The sequence below is a fragment of the Mustela putorius genome, unplaced genomic scaffold (assembly GCF_011764305.1).
Source record: "Mustela putorius furo isolate JIRA1106 unplaced genomic scaffold, ASM1176430v1.1 tig00003896_pilon_pilon_pilon, whole genome shotgun sequence".
Taxonomy (NCBI): Eukaryota; Metazoa; Chordata; class Mammalia; order Carnivora; family Mustelidae; genus Mustela; species Mustela putorius.
In genome coordinates, this window is record NW_025422045.1 from 2,886,061 (window position 1) to 2,913,631 (window position 27,571).

The window sequence follows — 27,571 nt, forward strand, 5'->3', positions numbered from 1 at the left end:
AAAAATCCTTCAATTTTCCCTATTACAAGCCGAGGAAACAAATCTGAGCTCTTCGGGGACGAGCTCTTTTCCAAATAACACAGACACTGCCAACTCCCCACGCTTGAGCCCTAACTGGGCAACACACAACCCAGGTCTGAAGGGTCACAACAAACTGGACGCCGTCCGCCTCGCCTTTACAGAAGCCACGCGCGATCGGGATGCCCCACAGTTCCACTTCCGGCCACAGAGTGAGAGGATGTTTTCCTTCTGGTCACGCCCTCCTAGCCACGCCCGCCACGCCCCCCGCCTTCCCAGCCCGAGCTCCCGCAGGCGGGCGCGCAGGAGGGGCGGAGCCCCGTGGGGGCCTCTGCGCCGTTCGACTTCACCGGCCGCGCGCAGGCCCGCCCGAGCCAGCGGATTGTGTGGTGGCGCGCGCGCGCGCGCGCGGTGCCCTCCCCGTGACGTGCCTGGCCGAGGCCGCGCAAGGGCGCTGTTGCTGCCAGTGCCGCTGTCATGGCGTCCGAGGCGCTGGCTGAAGAGAACCCGCCGCGGTCTCCTTAGAGCAAGGGGCTGGCGGCTGGGTATGGAGAGCGGCCCCGGGAGCCTGCAGCCGCTAGAACACAGGGTGGCCGCCGAGCCAGCGCTAGGGACAGGTTCTCCGCCGGAAGGGCAACCGGAGACCAGGCTCGCCTCTGGGGATGGTCCTGGAGTATGGGCGACGGAGAACAGCGGCGGGAATGGGCAGGGGGCGGCGGCCGCCGGGAGGAGCCTTTTGGACTCGGTTTCTCCAGCCAGCTCTCCTCAGGTTCCTGGACCCTGCAGCTCTTGCCCGGGCTTGGACTTAAAGGAGAATGATTTGGAGAATCCTGCTGCCCAGAAGACGCCTCCGAGAGGGCAGTACAAGGTGACCGCCTCCCCGGAGACAGCCGAGGCCGGAGCGGACCATGGATCGGGTCCGGCCGGAGACGCCGGCCCCCGCCCGGATCCCGCCGGCACCTGCGGGGCAGAGTTGGCGGCCGCCCGGTCGGAAGAGCCCAGCAGCGCCGGCGGCCTCAGCAGCAGTTGCAGCGACCCGAGCCCTCCTGGGGAATCGCCGAGCCTGGACTCCCTGGAGTCGTTCTCTAACCTGCATTCTTTCCCCAGCAGCTCTGAGTTTAATAGTGAGGAGGGAGCCGAGAACAGGGTCCCCGGGGAGGAGGAGGAGGAGGAGGAAGAGGGCGCCGGCGCGGGCGCGGCGGTGTTGCCTGGGGCAGTGCCTCTGTGCCGCGAAGAGGAGGAGGAGGGGGAGGAAGCTCAGGTACTGGCGGCCTCCAAGGAACGCTTCCCGGGACAGTCTGTCTATCACATCAAGTGGATCCAGTGGAAGGAAGAGAACACACCCATCATCACTCAGAATGAGAATGGACCCTGCCCTTTGCTGGCCATCCTCAATGTTTTGCTTCTGGCCTGGAAGGTACATTCTGCAGCTCTCTTATTTCCTACCGCTTTTGGGGAGGGGGAAACGGGGTGAAGAATCTGCTGCGTGTCAGCTGACAGCTTCCTCTTTTCTTTGCTCATTCACCAGTATTCTGTTCCTTGAAATTCTTTATGGGACTCCTTTTGTCCAAAGAATATTCTTCTATGTTATTTCGTAAAGATTGCCAGCAGCCCCAGGTCTCTCTAGTGTTTAAATAAGAGTTCAGCCTGAACTCTTAAAAACAGCTAGGACTTAGAACATCCTAAATCCTAGGATTATTTTTTAAACTATATTTTTCTACGTTTCCTTCTTACTGACCTTGTCCAATATGCAAAAGAGTGAGGAATTGGGGAAAATTATCTTCAGAAGTTACCATCAGTTCGTGTTATCAAGAAGGAAGTTTTGATGGTTATGTTTAGTCGATTTTCTAACTAATACTTGTGACATTTCGTTGTGGATACTAAGGAAATGGTGACAGGGAAGATGTGGCCTCTTTGACAAATTCCATTTAAGGGAAAGCATTGGTCTGAGCCCAATTACCATAACTTCTTGGTTTTCAAAGATTGTTTTCATCTTATGCTTGATTTTTACTTTGGCTCTGCTTAAGTAGTTTGGCATTATTGCTAGTAACCTCGCATCAGAATATGTTAAGGGAACTAAAACTATAATGAGTAAAATAAGGAAAGACATATTCAAGGTAAAGGAGCAACAACAACAACAAAAAAGGAAGGGGTCTTCAAAACTTAATTATATCAAGGACTCAATGAGTTTATGTATAACTGAAGTGTCTTACCCAAGCTTGCAGTTTTAGGGTGTTGAGAAGAAGCGTCTTATAGCACCCATTTTATTTCCAAATTGTAATTATATCTGTTGATAAAATGTTTCCTAGAAGAAGAAAAAAACCTGGATTATTCTGACCAGTTAGGAAGAAAATCAAGTAAAGGGAATAGTATTTATTACGTGCCTTCATTTTCCTGTTACTAGCAAGGGCTGATGCAAGAGAAATAAGATTAGAAACCTTAGAAGTATCCGGTACGTAAGGGCACTCCAGTGTTTGTTGGAGGCTCTTCCTACTTTTGAGGAGCTGTTGAGCCATTTGGGGTTACATCCATCGACTTACTTGAAATTATTAAAGGACAGTGCAGGACAAAACACTGTAAGTGCATATAAGTATAAATATGTTTATATAAATACAAACTTTTAGGTTATAGAAAACAGATGGAAATGTACTAGAAATTCCAAAAGGGGAAAGTTTTCTTTGTTTTGGCATAGTCCTGGAGAGCTTCATGGAATTTGTGGTCTTGAACCAAGCTTTTAAGGAAAAGTAGAATTTAAAAGAATAGGGAAATGGAATCCTGGGGAAGGTTGTAAACAAAAGGGATGAAAATAGAATGGATAGAGAGAGAGAGAGAGTGTGTGTGTGTGTGTGTGTGTGTGTTTGAATGACAGAAGTGGTAAGTTCATACTGGTGAATCATAAATAAGATTGAAAAGGTGAAGAGCCACTTGATGAAGGCCCTAAAGGGTTAGAGTCTGGTTAGACTTGATATATGGGCCAAAATCCCCAGGTTTTTTTTTTGTTTTGTTTTGTTTTTAGGAAGGAATAACAGTTTCCTTTGGGCTTTTCTCTTCTCTTAGTTTCCATAAAGTACTGCAGAAGTTGGGAGGATCTCCTTCCCCTGGTCTGGAATTTTGGGAGATAGATGAGCATTTAATTGTCTTTTTCAAAGACGTGGCCTGATGGAATAATCAAACATTTGAGTTCCCGTTATGGGTGAGGTACTAGAAATACAAAAACAAGATGTAAGTCTGCCGTTCTGTAGCTCGCTATTAGTGGGGAGACAGACATATAAATAATTACAATGCAATGTGCTAAGCTCTAACTATGCTTTGGAATTACAGAGAAAAGAGTAATGGGATGGGATGTGTCAAGCGGAAGCTTTATAGAAGAGGTAACCTAGGAACTGGGTCTAAAGGATGAGTAAGAAGGCCTTTCAGGCAGGGGGAATAGTGTCTTCAAAGATGGTGAAGTAGAAAAAAAAAAAAAAAAGATGGTGAAGTAGAAAAAAATTTGTTCTCTTTCCTGATTCCAGCCTTGATGGGGAGTGCAGAGGAAGAGGGGAAGGAAATGGCAGTGGCAGAACATAAAATTGATTGGTTGGGTTAGACTGTTAAAGAGCAGGCATGCTAATTAATTTAGAGGATATTTTATAAATCTGTGGCTTTTAGCCTTCTTTCTGCCTCCAGGCTATGGCTACACACAAATGTTACTCGTCAGTAAGCATCGATAGGGAGACAGATAAAGGTCTGATAAAGTGGTGTTTTCTAAGTGAGCCAGGGGGGCTAGATGTCAGATCTGTTTTCATAATAATACTAAGATGTAATTTGTCTTTTCATTCTCATTCTTTCACAAGTGTCAGTGGAGTTTTCCAGGTTCTGTGATGTGTGGTGACATCATTCCTCTGACTGGAATGTGTGCTTATGTATTCTTCTGTTTAAAACTTTTCTCCTTTTTCATTTCTAGTATGGTAAGTATGAGGAGATAGAACAAACATAGACAAAAGTTCTTTGGAATTTTTAGGCTGTAATGGTCCTGACACTAGAAGGTCTGAGAAATACTACAGTAAAGAAAAATAATAAATACATTATAAAAGTAGCTGTCAGATTTCAGAAGACCCATTGCTGGTGCTGTTTACACTTTATATTTAGCTGATAATAGGGAACTATTAAAAATTACTGGACAGAGGAATAAGGTGATAAAAGTGGTCTTGTTGGAGATTAGACTAAGGGTAAGATTGTAGCAGGAAGAATGGATAAGGATAACCTTTTTGGATGGGGAATTTTCTGCCCCTTCTCTTTGATAAAGATAATGTTGCAGCCTAAATGATGAACTAATCATTAACGGACATAGGAAATGAAGGAGACAACCCCATCTTTTCTAATCTGGATTGATTGGGTAATTCAGAAGATAGAGAATTTGTTTTAGGTGGGAGATGTCAAAGTTTGGTTGTGTCAAGTTGGAAATGTCTGATGGGGGACATGATAATATAAATATCCTTATGCCTCTGAAAGCATGGAGTGGGTCTCTGGGAAGAGGTCAAATTATAGAGGAAAACTGAACAGGGGAATTATTGCATAGGTGTTAGTATGGTAGCTTACTTGCCGTAAGTATGAGAATAAATGAATACTCCTTAAGGAGAGGTGAACAATAATTCTCAACTTTTTTCCACCCCAATATATGTGGTGAACAACAAATTGCCAGCTTAATTCCTTCCTGTAATCCCACCCTGTAATTTCCCATGCCCTCTTCAGTAGATATAGAAAAACAGAGGAACAAAGATTAAACTTGCTGTGGAAAAGGGCATGCTAAGCATTAAGGGTGAGAGAGTGTAAAAGAAACTAGTGTAGGCATAATTTAAGATATCATGGAGAACTGGAAGTAGGACAGTGTCGTGATAGTAGTCTTGGAGAGAGAGACTGTAATAAAGCAGTCAGTTATCATTGTCAAGTGCAAAAGCATCAAGGAGCTATTGGAATAGGAAAGATTTTTGCTGAAAAAGGACAGGTGTGAGGACAAAGTTGCTAAAAGTTAGGATAAAATGACTCCTTACAAGTTCACTTCAGAGGGAAGGAACAGCAATCTCATTTTCTGAAGTAATGGAAGGAATGGGACAAAGAAGATAGAGAGAAAAGGTCATGTTAAGAGAAGTAGGGGGACGTGAGTGACTCAGTCAACTGAGCTGTTGACCCGTGGTTGTGGTCATGATTTTAGGGTACTGTGATTGAGGGCCTGCATTTTTGAGCTCCACCCTTAGCAGAGAGTCTGCCTGTGGATTCTCTCTCTCCCTCTCCCCTTTGCCCCTTGCTCAGGCACGCTCTCTATAAAGTAAATGAATTTTAATTTATTCATTAAATTTAATTCAAGCTCAAATTTCTAATTCTGTTTCACTGACAGCAGGGAAATTTACCTAAAATTATGCTTTGGAATAAATTCCATTTTGCTTCTTTACTTCACACTATACTTGTTTTTTTTTAATAGTTTTTCTTTAGTCTTTCATTTTATCTTTTGAAAACAATGCCATCTATAGGTATATTTGAGGTTGTGACCCATTTATTTAGAAGTGTTTAAGGGTGCCTGACTGGCTCAGTCGGTCGGTAATACAACTCTTGATCTTGGAGTTGTGAGTTCAAGCCCCACGTAAGGTATAGAGATCACTTAAAAATAAAATCTTAAGGGGCACCTGGGTGGCTCAGTGGGTTAAAGCCTCTGCCTTTGGCTCAGGTCATGATCTCAGGGTCCTGGGATCGAGCCCCACATCGGGCTCTCTGCTCAGCAGGGAGCCTGCTTCCTCCTCTCTCTGCCTGCCTCTCTGCCTACTTGTGATCTCTGTCTGTCAAATAAATAAATAAAATCTTAAATAAAATAAAATCTTAAGGAGCACCCGGGTGGCTCAGATGGTTAAGCGTCTGCCTTCAGCTCAGGTCATCCCGATATCAAGCACTGCCCCTCTTCCATGGGGCTGTCTGCCCAGGAGGAGTCTTCTCTTTCTTCCTCTGACCCTCCCCACTGCTTGTGATCCTACTCCTGTACTTTCTCAAATGAATAAAGAAAAAAACTCAAAAACCTCTAAATAAATACATAAAAATTTTTAAAGAAAAGTAGTACTTTTTTTAAAGTGATTTTTTCTTTATTCGTTTGAGAGAGACAGAGAGCAAGCTGGGGTAGGGCAGGGGGAACGGGAAGAGAGAATATCAAGCAGACTCCCCGTTGAGCAGGGAACCTGGCACAGGGCTCAGTCCTAGGACACTGGGATCATGACCTGAGCCAAAACCAAGAGTCAAACGCTCCCCAGACTGAGCCACCTAGGTACCGCATATTACTTTAGTAATAGAGGGAATCCCTACTTTGTCACACTTTTCTTTTCTTTTTCTTTTAATGGTTTTATTTATTTATTTGAAAGGGAGAGCAGAGCAAGGGAGAGAGCACATGAGTGGAGGGGAGAGGCAGAGAGAAGGAGAAGCAGGCTCTCTTAAGCAGGGAACCTGGTGTAGGGCTCTAGCCCAGGACCCTGGGATCATGACCTGAGCTAAAGGCAGCCACCCAGGAGCCTATACATATGTTTTCTTTTAGAAAGAATTTTATAGGTTCTGAGACTCAAACACTGAAAAGTACTTCAGTAAACTTAAATATATTGTGATTGAGGACAGATAGTTTTGTAATAACTAATGATTACGTATCTAATCACTATGTAGCATTTTAGTAGAAGAATGAATGTACTGTTCTGAATTAGGATGCTGGAAGCACATCTCCTACATAGCCATTTTGGGTAGGCAATTCTTCCCGGTTTTCTTTGCTTAATAGAAGCTGAGACCATCTCCTACTCCCAAGTCAAGGGAGGAATGCCAGGATTCTGAAGTAAGATTTTTTTTTTCTCTTTTTATTAAGCTGGTTTCTCCAGACATTAAACCTAGAAAATGAAAAATAAGGATTGATATATTTGATGCTATAAAAAATGAAAAAGCTGAGGGGCACCTGGGTGGCTCAGTGAGTTGAGCTCTAACTCTTGACTTCAGCTCAAGTCATGAACCTGGAGTCATGAGATCAAGCTCAGAGCTGAGTGTGGAGTCTGCTCAAGATTCTCTTCCTCTCTGGGGCGCCTGGGTGGCTCAGTGGGTTAAAGCCTCTGCCTTGGGCTCAGGTCATGATCCCAGGGTCCTGGGATCGAGCCCCGCATCGGGCTCTCTGCTCGGCAGGGAGCCTGCTTCTTCCCTCTCTCTCTGCCTACCTCTCTGCCTGCTTGTGATCTCTCTCTATCAAATAAATAAATAAAATATTTATTAAAAAAAAAAAAGATTCTCTTCCTCTCTCTCTCTGCACCGCACCCCCCATACATGCGCTTTCTAAAAAAAAATTAATAAATAAAAGCTGAAGGTTAAAAAATAAAACAAAATTACTCCTCCTTTTCCCCCCAAAACACCCCACCAGGAACTAAACCAAAACACACTATAGGCCGAGGGAACTATTTACCAGATGATGTGTGCATTTGTTAATTTCTTCATTTCTAAGGAGCCCTTATAAATTAGAAGAGATGAGCAACCCAATAGCAAAATGAGCAAAAGCCATTACCAGAAAATTCAGAGAAGTGCAAATGGACATCATCTCTCTCATTACCACTTGCTGATTAAGGCACCATGGAGGTAAATGTCTTGCCAAGCAATGAATTTTTGCTCTAGTTCTCCCTCCTTCCTTGACAGCTTTTCCCATACCCTCTTCTTGCTTCGGACTTGGTTTTACTTTTTTTTCCTTTTAATTTTTTTTTTTTTAAGATTTTATTTATTTGACATAGAGAAAGAGAGTGCAAGCACAAGCAGGGGAAGTGCAGAGGGAAAAGGAGAAGCAGACTTCCCACTGAGCAGGGATCCTGTAGTGGGCCTTGATCTCAGGACTCTGGGAGCATGACCTGAGCCAATGGCAGGTGCTTAACCGACTAAGCCACCCAGGCCCCATCTTTCTTTTTTCTTAAACTTCCTGACTTGTAAGAACATTGCAATCACTCAATTTTCTCTCATTTCCCTTTTCTTTATGTAGGCACAAAGCTCTTTTGAGGCTTTCCAAGTGTGTTTATTCCTCATAAAAGTGGAAAAACAGATGGTGAGCCAAAGATTCCACTTTAGCCTCTGCCCACTTTTTTTTTTTTTTTTTTAATATAGATCTTGTAAGAAGAGAATAATAACTTCACACGGAGGTGTTTTGTTTACACAATAGATGCAAATAACACTTATGAGGCTTTGATTTTCAATCTCTGAAGCATTAGGATTGGTATAGGATCTCTGGATTTGTGAGATAAAGTAAATGGATACAGGCTGATGATAGTATGAATAATGCTGGTGGCTGTAGTAGATTTGTTCTGTAGGTAATAGCTTGTCCTATTAATGTTGGGTTCATGGGGCGCCTGGGTGGCTCAGTTGTTAAGTGTCTGCCTTCTGCTCAGGTCATGATCCCAGGGTCCTGGGATTGAGCCCCTCATTGGGCTTTCTGCTCCATGGGAAGCCTGCTTCCCCCTCTCCCACTCCCTCTGCTTATGTTCCCTCTCTCGCTGTATCTCTCTCTGTCAAATAAATAAATTAAAAAAGAAATCTTTAATGTTGGGTTCATTTTCTCCTCTTTCCTTGGTCTGAGTGGGTAACTTTCCCATAGCCTTGTCTATGTTGAGTCCCAGATAAAGGACATTTGAGCATAGGTGGTACCAACAATCATAGAGCTTTGAAAACTAATAGTACACAGTTATTTTTATGACATGCATTATACGCATTTCTTTTTAATTTTCTCAATCCCATCACAAAAATCCTTAGGTAAATATAGTTCCTATTTTACATATATACAAAACTGAGGTGCATAAAGTTTAAATAACTTGCCCAATTTAAGATTATAAGATTATCACCCACTCCAGAACTTAAGCTATTACTTGGGATATTTGGTTAAATATCAAGATGCCAGCACATCTGTTGGACAATAGGTCTAGAACAAAGCAGGTTGGAAGAACAAGTGATAAAGTCAGAGAAGCAGAAATAGCCTTCTTGATTCCTTAGAACAAATCCCGAGGATCTGGTACCAGTTGTTCTTTATACAAACTCTGTCCATTTTTAGCTCCCTATACTTTATCCCATGTCCTCTGAATTATCTGACACTTCCAACTTCTGGATGTAAATGAGCTGGAGTGAATGAGCTTGCCTTTCCAGTCATAGTTTATTAAATGCATTCTTTGATATTTTCATTAATTAGTAACTTCTGTCTCTACTACCATTACTCTAGTTCAAGCAACCTTCCTCTCGTCTGGATTACCTCAGTAGCCTTCACATTGGTCCCTTGCCTCACCCTATTCCCACCACCTTTTCAAGCAACTAATGCACAAGTTTCGTTGTCAGTTATTCTTGGGGTAGATTTTTCAGTAGCTAGGCTTTCTGAACTTCTTAAATGTAAGTCCATTGTAACATTTTTCATTACTCTGAAACTCTTGAATTGCATGTAAAATAGGACATCCTTGAAAATCTAATATATGTGAATGTATCTGCAGTTTCTGATGGTTTTACTTTTATTTATTTTTTTAGAGGGGGAGGGGCAGAGTGAGAGGGAGAAAATCTTTTTTTTTTTTTTTAAAGATTTTATTTATTTATTTGGCAGACAGAGATCACAAGTAGGCAGAGAGGCAGGCAGAGAGAGAGGAAGGGAAGCAGGCTCCCTGCGAGCAGAGAGCCCGGTGCGTGGTTCGGTGCCAGGACTCTGGAACCATGACCTGAGCCGAAGGCAGAGGCTTTAACCCACTGAGCCACCCAGGCGCCCCGGTTTTAAATAGTTTTAAATATGCCTTGGTATTACTCTGAGGGTAGGGTCTAAAGTAATGGTAAAGATTGATGTTGAATATGTTTCAAATTGACTTTTCTAAGTTGAAGATTATCTCTTATAAATTTTTCCTGACTTGGAATACTGATAAGAAGCAGGGTGATTTACTAAAAAACCTGAATTTTGGTATTTTTAAGTATATTATTCTTAATAATAAATGAATTATTTTTAATTAATAATAAATGATAAATAATAAATGAATGATACATATAAAAAGTTAGAATATAAAGATGATGTGTAATTTGCTGGAGCCAGAATTAAGGCATGTTGAAAGGATCCTTAAGTTTTTTAGTCTTTATTTGAAAGAGGTTATATTTCTTCCCTTTGATTCCCATTAATACTTCTAATATTTTTAAAAATAATTTCTTTACAATTTTGACTTAAAAAATCATGAATGCTATATGATTTAGTGTATATTTAAAATTAGAAGAGCACCTGGCTGGCTCAGTCCATAAAGCGTGTAACTCTTGATCTTGACGTCAAGAGTTTGAGCCCCATGTTTGGGTGTAGAGATTACTTAAAGTAAATTTTTTTTTTAAATAAATTTTTTTATAATTAGTGAAATTTGAACAAGAGGAAATTGTATTATGGAGTTGGTCCACTTTTCCATAAGTAATGCAGAAATAGATTGCAACACAAGAATCAAATAATTCATATACAGATTAAAAATGGTTGCCTCCTAAGTTTCAACTCAGCTTTGTTTTAATGTCAAACTAAACCTCATAGTTCTGAAGCAGACATCATTTCCTTCTACAAACTTAACTTCCCTTACCAAATTTCTCATTTATATGTATTATATGAATCTTAATTTTTAGAATCTCCTGAGTCTTAGAGTTAACCTCAGTTATTCTTTCCCTGTTGTCCTCCGCTTTTCTTTCTTTCTTTTTCTTTTCATTTTTTTTTAAGATTTATTTATTTATTCGTGAGAGAGAGAGAATCTTCAAGCAGACTCCTCCCTGAACACGGATCCCATCACACTCGATCTCATGACCCATGAGATCATGAACTGAGCCAAAATCAGGAGTTGGATGATGCTTAACCTACTGAGCCACCCAGACACCCCCTCATCCTCCACTTTTCATTGGTCACAAAGTTGTGTCAGTTCCTCATTTAAAGTATATTTCAGATGATGTTTTAAATAAGACTTGTGTTGAAAGTGTTCTGCTATAAAATCTGTAAATACTGACATAATGGAGAGGGTAATTGGCTTTGGAGTTCAATCTCAGTTCACATCATAGCTTTGCTACTTTGAGCAAATTAACTTTTCAGTGCGATAGTTTATTCTTTGAATGAAGGTTATGAAATCTCCATAGGATTGTTGTGGATTAAGGGTAACATGCAAACTGGATGACAGTTAGTTCAATATATTAAAAAATTTTTTGTGACTTTCCTAAAGAGCAAAGATTGGCAAATACTTGATTTTTTAATCTTCTCAAGTAACTCTCCAACTTATAGAGGTGTTATAATTCTAACTGTGTATTTCTGACTTTTTATTGGTATTCCAGTTAAATATTTAATAATATTCTTCGGTCATTTTTGTACTTAGCATTATCTATATAAACTGCTAATTTCTTAGTTATAACCGGGTCTCCTGCATTTCTCTACCCCCCTCAGAATATCAAAATCATAGGTATCAAAATCTTGGCACATCACTTTTAAGAAGTTTTGCATTCTTTTTTTTTTTTTAAGATTTTTATTTATTTACTTGAGAGAGAGACAGTGAGAGAGAGCATGTACGAGCAGAAGGTCAGAGAGAGAAGTAGACTCCCCATGGAGCTGGGAGTCCGATGCGGGACTTGATCCCGGGACTCCAGGATCATGACCTGAGCCGAAGACAGTCGTCCAACCAACTGGGCCACCCAGGCGTCCCAGATGTTTTGCATTCTTGTTTAAGATTTTATTAATACTTTACATGGAAGATTTTTTAAATTTATTTTTAATTTTTAAAAAGATTTTATTTATTTATTCGTGGAGAGGGAGAGAGAGAGAGGCAGAAGGAGAAGCAGACTTCCCAAGGAGCAGGGAGCCCAGATGTGGGACTCGATCCCAGGACCCCAGGATCACGACCTGAGCCGAAGGCATATGCTTAACCATCTGAGCTACCCAGGCACCCTATTTTTAATTTTTTTAATTAAAAAAATTTTTGATCTTGTTTGAGTCTATTCTCAAATACACTTCACTTTTCACATGACTAAGAATTACAGAATAATTTGGCTAAATTAATGAGGTTTTACCCTATAGTTGAATATTTGGAGTTGGAGTAGCTATTTCCTTTTGTTAATTTAAATATTCTTGCTGTGCTTATGTTACTAATTTGCTAAGGAAATCCAGTTAATTCAGTAAAATCTTTAGTTCTAGGAGAAGACACAATTTATTTTCCTAGACTCTATTTGAACTCTTAATTTGGAGCTATGTGTTACTATATACTGAGAAGCTTTGCTAATGTTTTAGGAAGACTATTTAAACTACTTATGAGAGTACCTTTCAACTACCTTTTTATACATTAAAGTATTCATGTACTTAAGAACAATATGTTTTAGATTATTACTAAAAGAAGATCACCTAAGAACCTAGGTTATACTTCATTTGATGTTTTTTTTCATTTTAAAATTTAAAATTGAGATTTATACAAAATACCATACTTGGTAATTCTGTATTCTTAGGTAGCTATTACCTAAACTGTTCTTTCTTTTATAAAATCTAAAGAGACAAAGGAGTGAAAGTCATAGGCTCATTAACAAAACCTTTGACACTCGCTTTTGAGGTGATGGTGCTAGAGGAAAGCAAAAAGAAAATCAAGCTTTCAGGAATATCATTTTGTGGTTAAAAAAAAAAAATCTGTTGACAGCTCCACAGTATTATTGAGAAACAGGCGTTCCTTCTCAATTTTGTTTGTTTGTCCTTAGTTTTAATGACTATACGGAATATGTTATTGGCTAGGATTCAGGAAGTGAGTATTTCACTGAGTGTGCATGTGAATAAGTCAGTTAAAATATTTGTATACTTGTTGTCCCACTTCTTAATGAGTATAGAGATATCATTTTCTTTTTCAGGTGTTTAAAGCAATACATTGTAGGCAGTTGTTATTTGGAAATTTCAAGGCTAAACCCTGAAATCATATTTGTGGAAATCTAGGATTATAGTATGTTTCCCCCAAGTACCTATACTTGTTAGTGCCTTTGTTTGTTATTTTGACAGAAATGCCACATTTGACAATTCTGTTAATTCTTATTTTGACAATTTTATAGTAGGATTGTTACTTTAGCCAGAGTAGAGGTAAAGCTATCTGTGGAATTTACTTTTGAATATATTCTGACTGAACCTGTCTGGAATAAAAGGATATATAGTTTTGTTTTGAGATTTTACTTTATTTTATTTATTTGACAGACAGAGATCACAAGTAGGTGGAGAGGCAGGCAGAGAATGAGGAGGAAGCAGGCTCCCTGACAAGCAGAGAGCCCAATGCGGGTCTCAGTCCCAGGACCCTGGGATCATGACCTGAGCCAAAGGCAGAGGCTTAACCCACCGAGCCACTATATATCCAGGTGTCCTGGATATATAGTTCTTATTTAAGAAACATTGTTAGGTATAAATGGGACTTTTTTTTTTCTTTTTTTTTTTTTAAGCTTTTATTTATTTATTTGACAGACAGAGATCACAAGTAGGCAGAGAGGCAGTGGGGGAAGGGGAGAAGCAGGCTCCCTGCTGAGCAGAGATCCTGGGATCATGACCTGAGCTGAAGGCAGAGGCTTAACCAGCCACCCAGGTGCCCCTAAATGGGACTTTCAGATTGTTCTGACAATTATTCAGAATATAAACACTTACAGTGAATATAAACTGCTGGTTTAAATAACAGACTTTAGTGCTACTGAAATAGCTTGATTAAATATTCTATAGTGATAAAATATTCTATAGTAACAGTTAAAATCATCTAAAGGAAGGATCAGCAAACTTTTCCTATAAAGGATCAGATAGTAAGTAAATATTTTTAGGCCTTGTGGGCTCTATGATTTCTCTTGTAAAGATTCAACTCTATTATTGTTGTGCAAAAACAGCCAAAACCATACATAACCAATGAGAGTGACTGTTCCAATAAAACTTTATTTAGAAAAACAGGCAGGAGACCATAATATGCCAATGAATTTCAGTTTAAAAATATACCCTGTATTGGGGTGCCTGGGTGGCTCTGTGGGTTAAGCCTCTGCCTTTGGCTAAGGTCATGATCTCAGGGTCCTGGGATCAAGCCTGGCATTGGGAACTCTGCTCAGCAGGGAACCTGTTGCCCCTTTCTCTCTCTCTGCCTGCATCTCTGCCTATTCGTGATCTCTGTCTGTGAAATAAATTTAAAAATCTTAAAATACGCACACACACACACACACACACCTTATATGGGAACTCTCTACTTTCTGCTGTAAACCTAAAGCTGCTTTAAAAAAATTTTCTATTAAAAGTTTTTGAAAAACATGACACACGAAAAAAAATGACTTAGAATCAAATAATGTTCAAAACCTCCATGGCATCTCTTTGTTTTCACTGAGTGATAAATCTTCTGGATGACAAAATCATAAGCATTAATTGTCAGGTATGCTTTCAAAGCATATCAGAATGTTCTGTTTTACAGAGATCTGTTTTAGAACTTATTTTATTCATTGATTAAAACAAAATATTGTGACATGCTATTACCACATTTGCTAACATAAACACCCAGAGCACCTTTTTCAACTCTTGGAGGAATTGTTGGAAAATTGATGATTTAAATGATTTCCTTGGTTGAATAGAAGATAATTCCAAAAAATAACCCCAGGGAATTTTAATTTTCTTTTTTTAGGATTTTATTTATTTATTTATTTATTTATTTAAAGATTTTATTTATTTGACAGACAGAGATCACAAGCAGGCAGAGAGGGAAGCGGGGGGCGGGGGGGGGCGGGGGAAGTAGGCTCCCCACTGAGCAGAGAGCCCGATGTGGGGCTCGATCCCAGAACCCTCGGATCATGACCTGAGCTGAACGCGAAGGCCTAACCCCACTGAGCCACGCAAGCGCCCCTAAGATTTCATTTATTTATTTGACAGAGAGAGAGATAGAGAGTAAGAGAGGGAATACAAGCAGAAGGCGTGGGAGAGGGAGAAGTAGACCTGCTCTAGCAGGGAGCCTGATGAGAGACTCAATCCCAAGAACCTGAGCAAAAGGCAGACACCCAATGACTGAGACACCAATGTGCTCCCTGGAGAATTTCAAATTCTGTTACTGTCCTCCTGTCATTGATATTTAATTACTTTGTTTGAGTTTCCATCCTATAGTATTTATTTTTCTTCTATCCTATGAATATACCACAGAGTATGCTTTTGAATAAGTAAGTTAAAATATTTATAACCATTGGCTGTAATATTTGTGTAACTCATCTGGCAATTCAATTGAAATGTTAATGTAAACTAATGTATTATAGCTCAATTAACTTTAGAAACTTAAAAATGATTATAATTATGTATCTAGTTTTAACCTTTTTATTGTGAACTATAACACACAGAATACATAAAACAGAGATGTATAGTTTGACAAGTTATTATAAAGTAAATGTCAGTGAAACTACCATGCAAGTCAAGAAATAGAGCATTGCTAGCATGCTTTTTTTTTTTTTTTTAAGATTTATTTATTTGAGAGAGAAAGAGAGGCAGAGTGAGCAAGTGAGCACAGTGGGGAGGTAGAGGGGAAGAGAGAATCTCAGGCTGAGCACAGAGCCTGACATGGGGTCCGATCCCACAACCCTGAGATCACGACCTTAGCTGAAACTAAGAGTCAGACACTCAACCGACTGAGCCCCTGGGTGCCCCACAGAAGGCTCTTATATATCTCTTTCCAACTATAACCCCTTCCCTTACCCCTAGGGCTAACCATATTCTGATTTTTATAGTATCCATTTCCTTACTTTTCTTTATAATTTTATCACCATGTGTGCAGCTGTAAACAATATAGTTCAATTTTGCCTGCTTTTAAGCTTTGCAAGTGGAATCATACAGTGTGAATTCTTCAGTATATGACTAATACTTTTTTTTTTTTTAAGATTTTATTTATTTGAGAGAGAGTATGAACAGGGATAGGGGCAGAGGGGGAGGAAGAAGCAGACTCCCCACTAAGCAGGGAGCCCAAAGTGGGGCTCAGTTCCAGGATTCTCGGATCATGACCCGAGCCAAGAGCAGATGCTTAACATCTGAGCCACACAGGTGCTCCTGACTAATACTTTAATACTGTATTCATTATAGTCATTTAATAAAAATGGCCAAGGTAAAACTGAAGTAATGGGATATTGAGCCATGTTCAAACCTGTCTTCAGTAAAACTGCTCCATGGGTGACCTGTCACATGTTTGTTGACTCTTCCTGCCCTTCAACTGCTCTTTCATGTAGGACATTGTTGGATGTGCCTAGTGACAATTGTAGTGGGTGATGAAAGGGGTAGCACTTGGTTTTGAAAACAGATTTCTCATTATCTCTGTGAGATCTTATATCACCCTGTAAATTTTATGGTGATAAGATTGACTTTGTCATATTTTATAAAGATTAGTTATAAAGATTTAATAACAAATATTAATGTTTATGTATAATAGATACATATATACACATACATACTTCTGTTTCTGACTGAAGAAACACTTTAATTACCTAAAACATTTGGTTTTATAGAAAAAATACTTTGTTTTTCAGGTGAAACTTCCACCGATGATGGAAATCATAACTGCTGAACAGCTGATGGAATATTTAGGTTAGTGTTGCAAAGTGGATGATTTTATATCTCTTTGAAAATGAAGTCTCCAAAGCAATATATTACCAAATTGCATTTTTCTGAAGTGCTATTATATTATCTAGTTTAAAATTATAATTTTGAATCTCATAATTAAAAATTTGTGTCAGCATGTTACTGTTCTTGGGTGTTAAACCTTTCTGAAGGCTTTTTCTAACCAGTGTTAAAATTCCGTAATATAAATAAGGAGACTGGTAACTTCCAAAAAAGAACAAGATACATATTAATTCCTAATAAATTGTAGAATGGGAATTGGTGCAGAAATTCTAACATTGCATGTGGAGAGTGTTAAAAAAAATACTGAATAGACTTGAATTAAAGACCCAGGAGGTGACTTAGAACATCACTATCCAAAGTATGATTCATGGACCCATACTGGTTGATGAAGTGTTAGTTACCAATCTGCAGTGATATAGGGGTTTGTACCAAAATGTAAGACATTTACATAAGCACATTGGTTAGTTCATCTGAAGTTTTTCATAGCAAAATTTTCTTGATGAAGGAGGCAGTGTCTTAAGTTGCAGTTTGTTTGCAGACCACCTGCTTTCAGTAGAACTTGTTTACAGAACAGGTAACTAAACTGTATATTACACTGAAGTCTCTTATAGTTTAGCAAATAGGAACTTACATATTTATACTGTTACGAAATAGGAAATCTTAATCCACATTCTTAGTTTTTTTAGTAATTAAATGTTTATTTTAAGAAAAATTTAAAAAAAATTTTTTGGTTGGCTGATTAGTTTGTCTATGCCATTCCAGACTACAAGCTAGCTATTTTTAATGAAATATAGGCTTAGTGAAGTAATGGAGATTGTAGCTTTGGGAAGACCCTTTTTTTTATGTAATTACTATCATTTAATCCTATTCACTGGTTAGGGAAATCTCATAGTGAAGGGTAGATAACTTTGAATACTCATATATCTGGAAATAGAATTTCTATTTATACCTGTTTTATTTTATTTTATTATTTTTTTAAAAGATTTTATTTATTTATTTGACAGAGAGAAATCACAAGTAGTCGGAGAGGCAGGCAGAGAGAGAGAGAGGGAAGCAGGCTCCCTGCTGAGTAGAGAGCCCGATGCGGGACTCGATCCCAGGACCCTGAGATCATGACCCGAGCCGAAGGCAGTGGCTTAACCCACTGAGCCACCCAGGCACCCTATTTATACCTGTTTTAGTCTAGCTTAGTGATTCTTAAACTTTGTGACTTTAAATTATGTTTCATAATTGGGATCATAATTGGGAATTATGTTTCATGGGGAAAGCTAAAATATGCTTGGTGCTTTTGATGAATAGCCAGTATGACTTCCAAGAAGTGTGCAAAGGAGATCACATTTGAGAGGTAATGGGGTCAAGGCATAAATGGCCCTGTTGGATTTTTTTTTTTTTTAAGATTTTTATTTATTTATTTGACAGACAGAGATCACAAGTAGGCAGGGAGGCAGGCAGAGAGGGGGAAGCAGGCTCCCTGCTGAGCAGAGAGCCTGATGCGGGGCTTGATCCCAGGACCCTGGGATCATGACCTGAGCCGAAGGCAGAGGCTTTAACCCACTGAGCCATCCAGGTGCCCCGTTGTCTGACTTTTAAAAAGATAATTTATTATATCTTTACATACAAATACTATATAAGGAGGTCACTGTTGAAGCATTTTAATTTTGCCCAGAGTTGACCTGTCTTCTCTTTTCCTAATGCTCACTTGGGATAAGCTAATGACTACCAAACCCTCTCTTCGAGTTTTGGCCTAGCGTAACTGTCAGATGTTTCTTGATATCTATTTGTCTGGAATGGCCTACTTAGTAGCAAAGTCTTATGGGTTCTTTTTCTGAAATTCTTTCCTCTCTGTATACTTCAAAATGTGAATTTATTACAAATTCTGTTGTTTCCTCTCCCCTTCAAATTGGCGTACATAACAGTGTTACTTTCCTAAAGCATCAATTTCATACTTCCCTTATCTACTTATAAAGGTAAAGATCCCTTACGATCTTTGACAAGCAGCTAGCCTTATCAACATACCATTTATGATTTTCTATTATCTGATCCAGTTTACTTGTCCAGTCATATTTTCCACCACTCTATGACATAAATCTTTTCTTTTTTAATAAATAGCATCATCTCTACCTTTCCTTTCTCTTTTTTAAAATTTTAAAGTTTTTTTTTCTTTTTTTTAAGATTTATTTATTTTAGAGAGTGTATGTGTACAATGATGTGAGGGGCAAAGGAAGAGGAGGAGAGAGAGAAAATCCTCAAGCAGATTCCTTGCTGAGTGTGGAGCTGAACAATGCTTGATCCCAGGACCCTGGGATCTTAACCTAAGCCAAAGTCTAGAGTCAGTTGCTTAACCAACTGACCCACTGAGGTACCCCTACAACGTAAATCTTGTGTATAAACTTTCTTATGGGCTATCCATATGGCACAGCGTTTCTTTCTTTCTTTCTTTTCTTTGTCTTCCTTCTTCCTTTCCTTCTTTATTTCAAGATTTTATTTATTTACTTGTCAGAGAGAGACAGAGTGCACAGGTGGGCAGAGGGAGAGGGAGTAGCAGGCTCCCTGCTGAGCAAGGAGCCCGTTGTGGGACTCGATCCCAGGACCCCAAGAATCAGGTGCTTACCTGACTGAGCCACCCAGGCATTCCTCTTTTTTTTTTCTTCCTTCCTTCCTTTCTATTTTTCATCTGTCTATTAAGATTTTATTCATTTATTTTTTAAAGTAAATTAAAAGTTTCTTTTAGATTTTGTTTTTAAGTAACTTTATACCCAACGTGAACTGGAACTCACAACCCCCAGATCAAGAGTTTGCATGCTCTGCTGACTGAGCTAGCTAGGCACTCCATGGCATGTTTCTTTTGTGTTTTTCTGTCACTCTTTCTCCTTCAAAGAATGCTTTTTGCCTCACTTCCTTTCCAAGTTCTGCCCCTTTTTTGTGAATCCAGTTTAGACTTGACCCCCTTCAAAGGATATTTCTAGGTGCTATAGGCTTTATCAATATCTCTTTTCACAAAATCAATTGGTACTTCATTTATCACATGTTTTACTCTATTATACTTTACATCATCTCATTCTGTTTCTTGTATGTTCTTTTCCCAACCAAATTATTAGTTTTTTAAGAGAAACATGTATTTCCCAATATTTGTTTTAGCCTATTATTAAATATTCATAATGGACTCTCTAGACTCTCAATAAATACTTTTTGATTGTAATAGTATTGTTTTCATTTGTTTTGTTTTGGTTTTGGTTTTTTTAGAGGGAGAGAGAGAATCTTAAGCAGGCTCCATGCCTAGTGCAGAGCCCAATATGGGGGTATATTTCATAACCCTAAGATCATGACCTGAGCCAAAATCAAGAGTCAGATGCTTAACTAACTGAGCCCCTGAAACAGTATTGTTGACTAAATTCAGATATAAAGGTTAGATAAGCTAGATAAAACAACACTCTTAAAAGATGATTTATTTACTTTAAAAAAAAACAGAAGAGATGATTTATTTAGATAAATCTCCTTTAGAAACTCAAACTTTAGGGACGCCTGGCTGGCTCAGTCAGTTGAGCATCTGCCTTCAGCTCAGGTCATGATCCCAGGGTCCTAGGATCAAGTCCTGTATTGGCTCCTTGCTCACTGGGGAGCCCGCTTCTCCATCTGCCTGCCACTCCCCCTGTCTATGCTCCCTCTCTGACAAATAAAATCTTCACAAAAAAGAAAATAGAGACTCAAACTTACTCTTCTAAAAATATAGATATCTATTGCTGTATAACACATCACCCCAAAATTTACTGGTTTAAAAATGAACATTTATTATCTAATGGTGTCTGTACATCAAGAGTCTATGCATGGCTTAGCTAAGTGACTGGCTCAAGGTCTCTCATGAGGCTGCAGTCAGGGTGTCAGCTGGGACTGCAGTCTCATGCCCAGGCCCAACTCAGGAGGATCTCCTTTAAGGTTATTCACATGGTTGCTGGCAGGATTGAGTTCCTTATAAGTTGTTGGACTGAGTCCTTACTTCCTTACTAACCGTAGCCCAAGTCCTTTAGTTCTGTGTGATGTGGGCCTCTCCATAAGGCAGTTTAGAACATGGCACCTGGCCTTCCTTAGAGTAAGCACGTGGGAGAGCATCATTACAAAAGCCACAATAGTCTGTATTCTAATTTCAGAAGTGATATATCATTATTTATGCCATTTTTTCTTTTTGGTATTCACCAGAAGTGAATTCGTAAGTCCAATTCATACTCAAGGGAAGGGGATTATACAACGATGTGAATACCAGAAGACAGGAATTCTTGAGGTCCATCTAAAAGTAAGCTCCACATCCAGCATGGAGCCCCATGTGGGACTTGAACTCATGACGCTGAGATCAAGAGACAGACACCTAGGGGCACCTGGGTGGCTCAGTGGGTTAAAGCGTCTGCCTTTGGCTCAGGTTATGGTCCCAGGGTGGGTCCTGGGATCGAGCCCCACATCGTGCTCTCTGCTCCGCAAGGAGCCTGCTTCCTCCTCTCTCTCTGCCTGCCCTTTGCCTACTTGTGATCTCTCTGTTAAATAAATAAATAAATAATCTTAAAAAAAAAAAAAAAAAGAAAGAGATGGACACCTAACCAACTGAGCCACCCAGGTGTCCCTCTTGAGGTCCATCTAAGAAGCTGCCTACCTTAGCCAAGCTATTCTCTTGTGCAGAAATCTTCTGGGGTCAGGAAAAGAGGAGTTGTGTGTTTGAGTCTTTCATAATAATTATTCTACTATTAGCATTTAAGTTTTATCTATGGTAGCATATTCAGGGTCATTTAATATTGAATTCTAGAATGTTCTGCATCTTGACTTCACTAAGGTTTTAGTGAGGAGAGCAGATACAGTCTTTTATCATGGTAAATACAGAACCTAAATATAAGATACAAGTATAGTAATTATGTCCTCAGTTATTTGAATAAATGGTGTATAGAATTTACTTAAAGCATAGTTTTTAGTTAAATGCTATATGAAAGCCTCAATATACTAACATTTTGAGAGGACTCAAAAATGTTAAGTAGACTTGCTTATACATTTTTATGTATTAGTTAATTTAGTGCTTTGGGATATGGAATAAAATCATTACTGTTTAGATTTTGATATCTTAAAGTTCTAATTAAGAGCATACACAGGGGCACCTGGGTGGCTCAGTCAGTTGGGTGTCTGCCTTTGGCTCAGGTCATGACCCCGGGGTCCTGGGATCAAGCCCTACCTCGTATTCCTGGCTCAGTGGCGGGGGGGGGTGCTACTCCTTTTCCCTTTTTGTTGCCCCATTCATGCTCCTCTTATATAAATAAATAAAATCTTAAAAACACACACAAAGCACAAGTAATAATATATTGATGTTCATAAGAAACTTTTGTTATCAGAGATTCTTGATATTATGGGAAAGCTCTTGTTGTGAAGCTTAAGAGAATACTTGATGCAGTCTTTAGAGGTTTATTTTAAATTAGAAAAATAATACTTGTATTAAAAACAATTTTGGGTGCCTGGCTGGCTCAGTCCATAGAGGATGCAACTCTTGATCTCTGGGTTTTGAGTTCAAGCCCCACATTGAATGTAGAGATTATTTAAAAATAAAATCTTCAAAAAAAAAAAACAAAACCAAAACCCATACAGTTTTATCAACTTAGTGATTTGGGAGGCTAGGTAGAAGTTGGTTCCATATATCACTATTTATATCAAAATAAGTTCCAGATAAATAAGATTTAAACATTAAAAAAGATAAACATAACATTACATGAAGAAAGCACATGTGAATGTTTGTATATGCTTAAGAGGTAAAGCTCTTTCTAAACATGACATCCTACCAGAAGTTATTAATAGAAGAATTTTACTTTATCAAACTAAATATTTCTGGGGCACCTACGTGGCTAAGTTGGTTAAGCGTCTGCTTTCAGCTCAGGACATGATCCCAGGGTCCTGGGATTGAGCCCCTCATAGGGCTCCCTGCTCAGTGAGGAGCCTGCTTCTCCCTCTGACTCCACCCTCCCTTACTTGTGCTATGGCACACTGACACTTGCTCACTCGCAAATAAATAAAATCTTTCAAAAAATTAAATATTTCTGGGACGCCTGGGTGGCTCAGTTGGTTAAGCTGCTGCCTTCAGCTCAGGTCATGATTCCAGTGTCCTGGGATCGAGTCCCACATCGGACTCCTTGCTCAGCGGGAGCCTGCATCTCCGTCTGCCTCTGCTGCCACCCTGTCTGCCTGTGCTCACTCTGACAAATAAATAAATAAAATCTTTAAAAAAAATTTAAATATTTCTCTGTGTTAAAAAAAAAAAATAGACATAAAGCATCACCATAAAGTCAGAATACAAAATAGGGGAAAAAATATTAACCACACAATATAACAGGAAGTGTTCTAATTCTTCTAACTGAAGAAGAGTTTTACAGAAATAGACCCATAAATATAGAGAAAAAACTGGTAGTTGCCAGAGGGGAAGTGCATGAGGAGATGGGCAAAATGGGTGAAGGGGAGTAGGAAGGTATAGGCTTCCAGTTAATAAGTCATGGGGATGAAAGTTACAGCATAGGAAATCTAGTCAATGATGTTGTAATAGTGCTGTATGATGACAGATGGTAGCTACACTTGTGAGCATAGCATAACATATAGGGTTGTTGAGTCACTATCTTATATACCTGAGGCTAATATAACATTGTGTATCAACTATACTTCCATTAAGGAGCGCCTGGGTGGCTCAGTTGTTAAGCGTCTGCCTTCGGCTCATGTCATTATCCCAGGATCCTGAGATCGAGCCCTGCATCAGTCTCCCCGCTCTGAAGGAGGCCTGCTTCTCCCTCTCCCTCTCTGTCTGCTTGTGTTCCCTCTCATTATCTCTGTGTCAAATAAATAGATTCTTTTTTTTTTTTAAGATTTTATTTATTTATTTGACCCAGAGAGAGGGATCACAAGTAGGCAGAGAGGCAGGCAGAGACAGAGGGGGAAACAGAGAGACTGATGCGGGGCTCGATTCCAGAACGCTGAGATCATGACCTGAGCTGAAGGCAGAGGCTTAACCCACTGACCAACCCAGGTGCCCCAAATAAATAAATTCTTTAAAAAAAAAATTTTTTTTAAAAGGAATTTTAAAAATCTTTTCTTTTTCTTTTAAGATTTTATTTATTTATTTGAGAGAGAGACAGTGAGAGAGAGCATGAACGAGGAGAAGGTCAGAGAGAAAAGCAGACTCCCCGTGGAGCTGGGAGCCCAATGCGGGACTCGATCCTGGAACTCCGGGATCATGACCTGAGCCGAAGGCAGTCATCCAACCAACTGAGCCACCCAGGCATCCCGGAATTTTTAAAAAAATCTTAAAGGCACCTAGGTAGCTCAGTCATAAACCGTCTGCCTTCAGCTCAGGTCATGATCCCAGGGTCCTGGGATCGAGACCCACATAGGGCTCCCTGCTCAGCAGGGAGTCTGCTTCTCCCACTCTCTCTGCCCCTCCTACCTGTGCTCGCTCTCTCTGAGTAAAAATCTTTAATAAAAAAAGACCTTCTAAAAAAAAGTGGTGTGGGGTGCCTGGCTGGCTCAGTGAGTGGAGTGTGCAACTCTTGGTCTCTGGGTTCTGAGTTTGAGCCCCACATTGGGTGTAGATCTTACTTAAAAATAAAATCTTTTAGAAAGTCATTTTACTAAAAAAACTTTTATAGTTAAATAAGAAAAAATGATACTTGTATAGGCAGACAATTAAAAGAAAAGTATAGACTCAGTTGGTTAAGTGTCAGACTTGGTTTATGCTCAGGTGTTGATCTCACGGGTTGTGAAATCAAGCCCACCCCCCTCGGGCTTCCTGTTCAGGTTTGCTTGAAGATTCTCTCTCTTTGCCCCTCCTCCTACTTGCTGGCTCTCTCTTTCAAATAAATAATAAATAAATCTTAAAAAAAAAAAGGAAAGTATAGTTAATATATAATTAAAAAGGCAAAACATAGGGGGCATCCAGGTGGCTCAGTCAGTTAAGCATCTGACTCTTGGTTTTGGCTCAGGTCATGATCTCATGGGTTGTGAGATCAAGTCCCATGTTGGGCTTCATGCTTAGCGCAGAGTCTGCTTGAGATCCTTTCCTCCACTCTCCCTCTCTGTTCTTTCCCTGCTTTTATGAGCTCTTTCTCTCTCTAAAATAATCAGTAAGATCTTTCAAAATATAAAAAGGTAAAAAGCCAAAACGTAGATTTAAAAAGTTACAGCATATAGTAAAATGGTATTACATAGATTAAAAAGGTACCACATATACTGAAAGTCATACATATATTAAAAAGATGATGAGAGGAAAGGTGATAACAAAAATACATATATTAAATACATATAAATACATATATACCAATTTTTCAAGTACAAAAAATATGTGTACTTTTTAGAATGGCAAGCATTTAAAACACTGATAACACCCATTCTTTTTTTTTTTTTTTTTTTTTTAATTTATTTGACAGAGTACAAGTGGGGAAGCAGCAGGCAGAGGGAGAGGGAGAAGCAGGCTTCCCTGTGGTGGAGGGATGTGGGGCTCAATCCCAGGACCCTGGGATCATGACCTGAGCCAAAGGCGGTTGTGTAACCAACTGAGCCACCCAGGTTTCTTGATAACACACATGTTCTTGAAAAAGTAATGAGGTAGCAGTTTATATTGTTGATAGCAATGAGACTTGGTACAGTCTTTCAGAGCTTTATTGTAGTGACGTGGAAAAATGCTCAAATATATTGTAAAGCAGAAGAAATAAGTTCAAAAGCATTTTAGTATGTACATTGAAAAAAAAATACTTGAGACTATAGCAAGTAGTTAACACCAAGTTTTCTCTGAGTAGAACTGGGGGTCAGTTTTGTGTCACTTATTTCTATAGTTTATAATTAAAATCATTACCTTTGTAATGAAAAAGTAATATTTTAAAAAGGCAACTTTACAATTTCTTTTTACAGGAGATTACATGCTTGATGCAAAGCCAAAAGAAATTTCAGAAATTCAACGCTTAAACTATGAGCAGGTAATAGACACAATTTTTGTTATATTAAAATGTATAATTTTTAGCTTATGGATGTATTCATTGGTTTCTGTCAGTGGCTTTTTAGGCATATTCATTTTCTTATTTTACAACCCTTTAAAAATGTAAAAACCATTCTTAGCTTCAGCCAGTTTTGGCCCAGAGGCCATACTTTTCTGATCTTTGTTTTATATGAGCATATATACTATATGGAATAAAACATAGGTATCATTCTACAGATCTATGAAGAATGATAACCTAGTATTTTTCTTGAAAAATTGACTTTCAGGTGATTTTGTCATTGATTCATCTTTCCTTGTTTCCTTTATATTTTATAATTAAGTTATATTTGAGAGGAAGTTGAGTAAATGATGTCCGTTGTGTGTCATTAGGACAAAATCTGTTCTTTTGTAGTTTCAATGTGTCCACATTGCTTGCATGTTTTTTTAGAGATTATGTTTTGTAAAATAGGAGAACCTCAAAACTATTGGACCTGGAAGAAAACAAGGGGAACTTCATTTTCTTCAGTATTCTTCTGTTTAACAGTTAAAGGCAAGAAGGAATCAGGTTCTTACAGTAGAAGGAAGTATCAGGGAAGAAATAGACATCTTTGGAACCTTTATATTTACTTTTAAAGCAACCTTTTTTACGTGGTTTTACCAGTATCACATTGGCAAAAAGGAAGCAAAACTCATTTCAGTATTGCAAAGTTTTTTGAATTTGAATGATGAGATAATCTAGTCCTAATAGAATTGAAAAGCCAAATGTAATGCATTGCTTCACTCTGTATGGTAGGAAATCTTTAACTAAAGCCAAATTGGTATGCTAAGTCATTTAAATTCTATTAGAGTTTGTAGCTTAAAGCAGTAATTCCAAATATTTTTCCCATTAGAAAATCTTTTCAATTGAAATCTCATGCTAAGCTCTAATATAGAGAAGCAGTAAATGATATTTTATAAGTATAAAGTGTAAGATTCAATTGACATATTTTATTTATGAAATTTATATTCTCTCTTACTGAAATTAGTGAGGCTGGGGCACCTGGGTGGCTTGGTGGGTTAAGCATCTGCCTTTGGCTCAGTTCGTGATCCTGGGGACCTGGGATTGAGCCCCCCCATTGGGCTCCCTTCTCCACCGGGAAGCCTGCTTCTCCCTCTCCCACTCCCACTGCTTGTGTTCCCTCTCTTGCTGTGTCTCTCTCTGTCAAATAAATACAATCTTAAAAAAAAAAAAAGAAAGAAATTAGTGAGGCTGTTTTGCTTAATACAAAAACTTGAAATTAGGACTTATAGGTGATAGTTGCAGTTTCATATCACCCTCAATATTTATTTTTGTTGCACAGTCTTCAGAAAATCTTGATTAATGAGTGTTTGCCAATGATACCAGCATTTTGTATGTTTTTTCAAGTCCATCTTGCAGTCTCAGAAAATACTTCCATTAAGGTGATCTAGACTCTTAGAAAATGATTGGAAATAAAGTTTTGTTTCAAGTTGAAACAATATCTAACAACCACTTACATTTCTTAAGAGAAATACATGTCAGATGAAAAATATCCTGAATTTAAAATACTCTCTTAAACTGTTTGTAAGCTATTATGATTACATTACCATTAGTTGTGAGAACAGGATGTACCAAGCTGATAAGGCTGAGTTTAAGCTGGTGTTTAATGTTCTACAGGTGTGATTTAATAATGTTCTTTTTTGTATAATTATATGTGAACAGAAATTTTTAAGCCTAAGTTTGAGAAAGACCAATGTAGAGCTGGCATCTTCCTACTTAAAACTTCTTTGCTAGAAGTAGTAATATAAACAAAAAGCAAATTTTTTCCCAGTTTTGTTTAATGATAGATGCCCTGAAAACACCAGAAAGCAGCATGTGTGTGTATAAGACAGGTTTTTAAATGACTGCAAATGTATTTTAAAGTATATTATATATTTAAATTAAAAATATTTTACTATGTCAGAAG

General features: G+C 38.8%; 1 protein-coding gene across 4 annotated transcripts in view; it reads left to right on the forward strand.

Annotated features, from left to right (window-relative positions):
* The first annotated feature begins 356 nt into the window (after positions 1 to 356).
* Positions 357 to 27,571, forward strand: part of MINDY2 (MINDY lysine 48 deubiquitinase 2) — a 73,971-nt gene continuing 46,756 nt past the window's right edge. For 2 of the 4 annotated variants that reach the window (XM_045067533.1, XM_045067534.1), the window contains exons 1-3: positions 360 to 1,435; positions 16,540 to 16,597; positions 25,544 to 25,608. In XM_045067533.1, the coding sequence (XP_044923468.1) occupies positions 566 to 1,435; positions 16,540 to 16,597; positions 25,544 to 25,608 (993 nt within the window). In that variant the 5' untranslated portion in view covers positions 360 to 565. Of the gene's footprint in view, positions 1,436 to 16,539; positions 16,598 to 25,543; positions 25,609 to 27,571 lie in introns of all 4 variants that reach the window. The other 2 variants (XM_045067535.1, XM_045067532.1) reach the window with 2 other exon arrangements.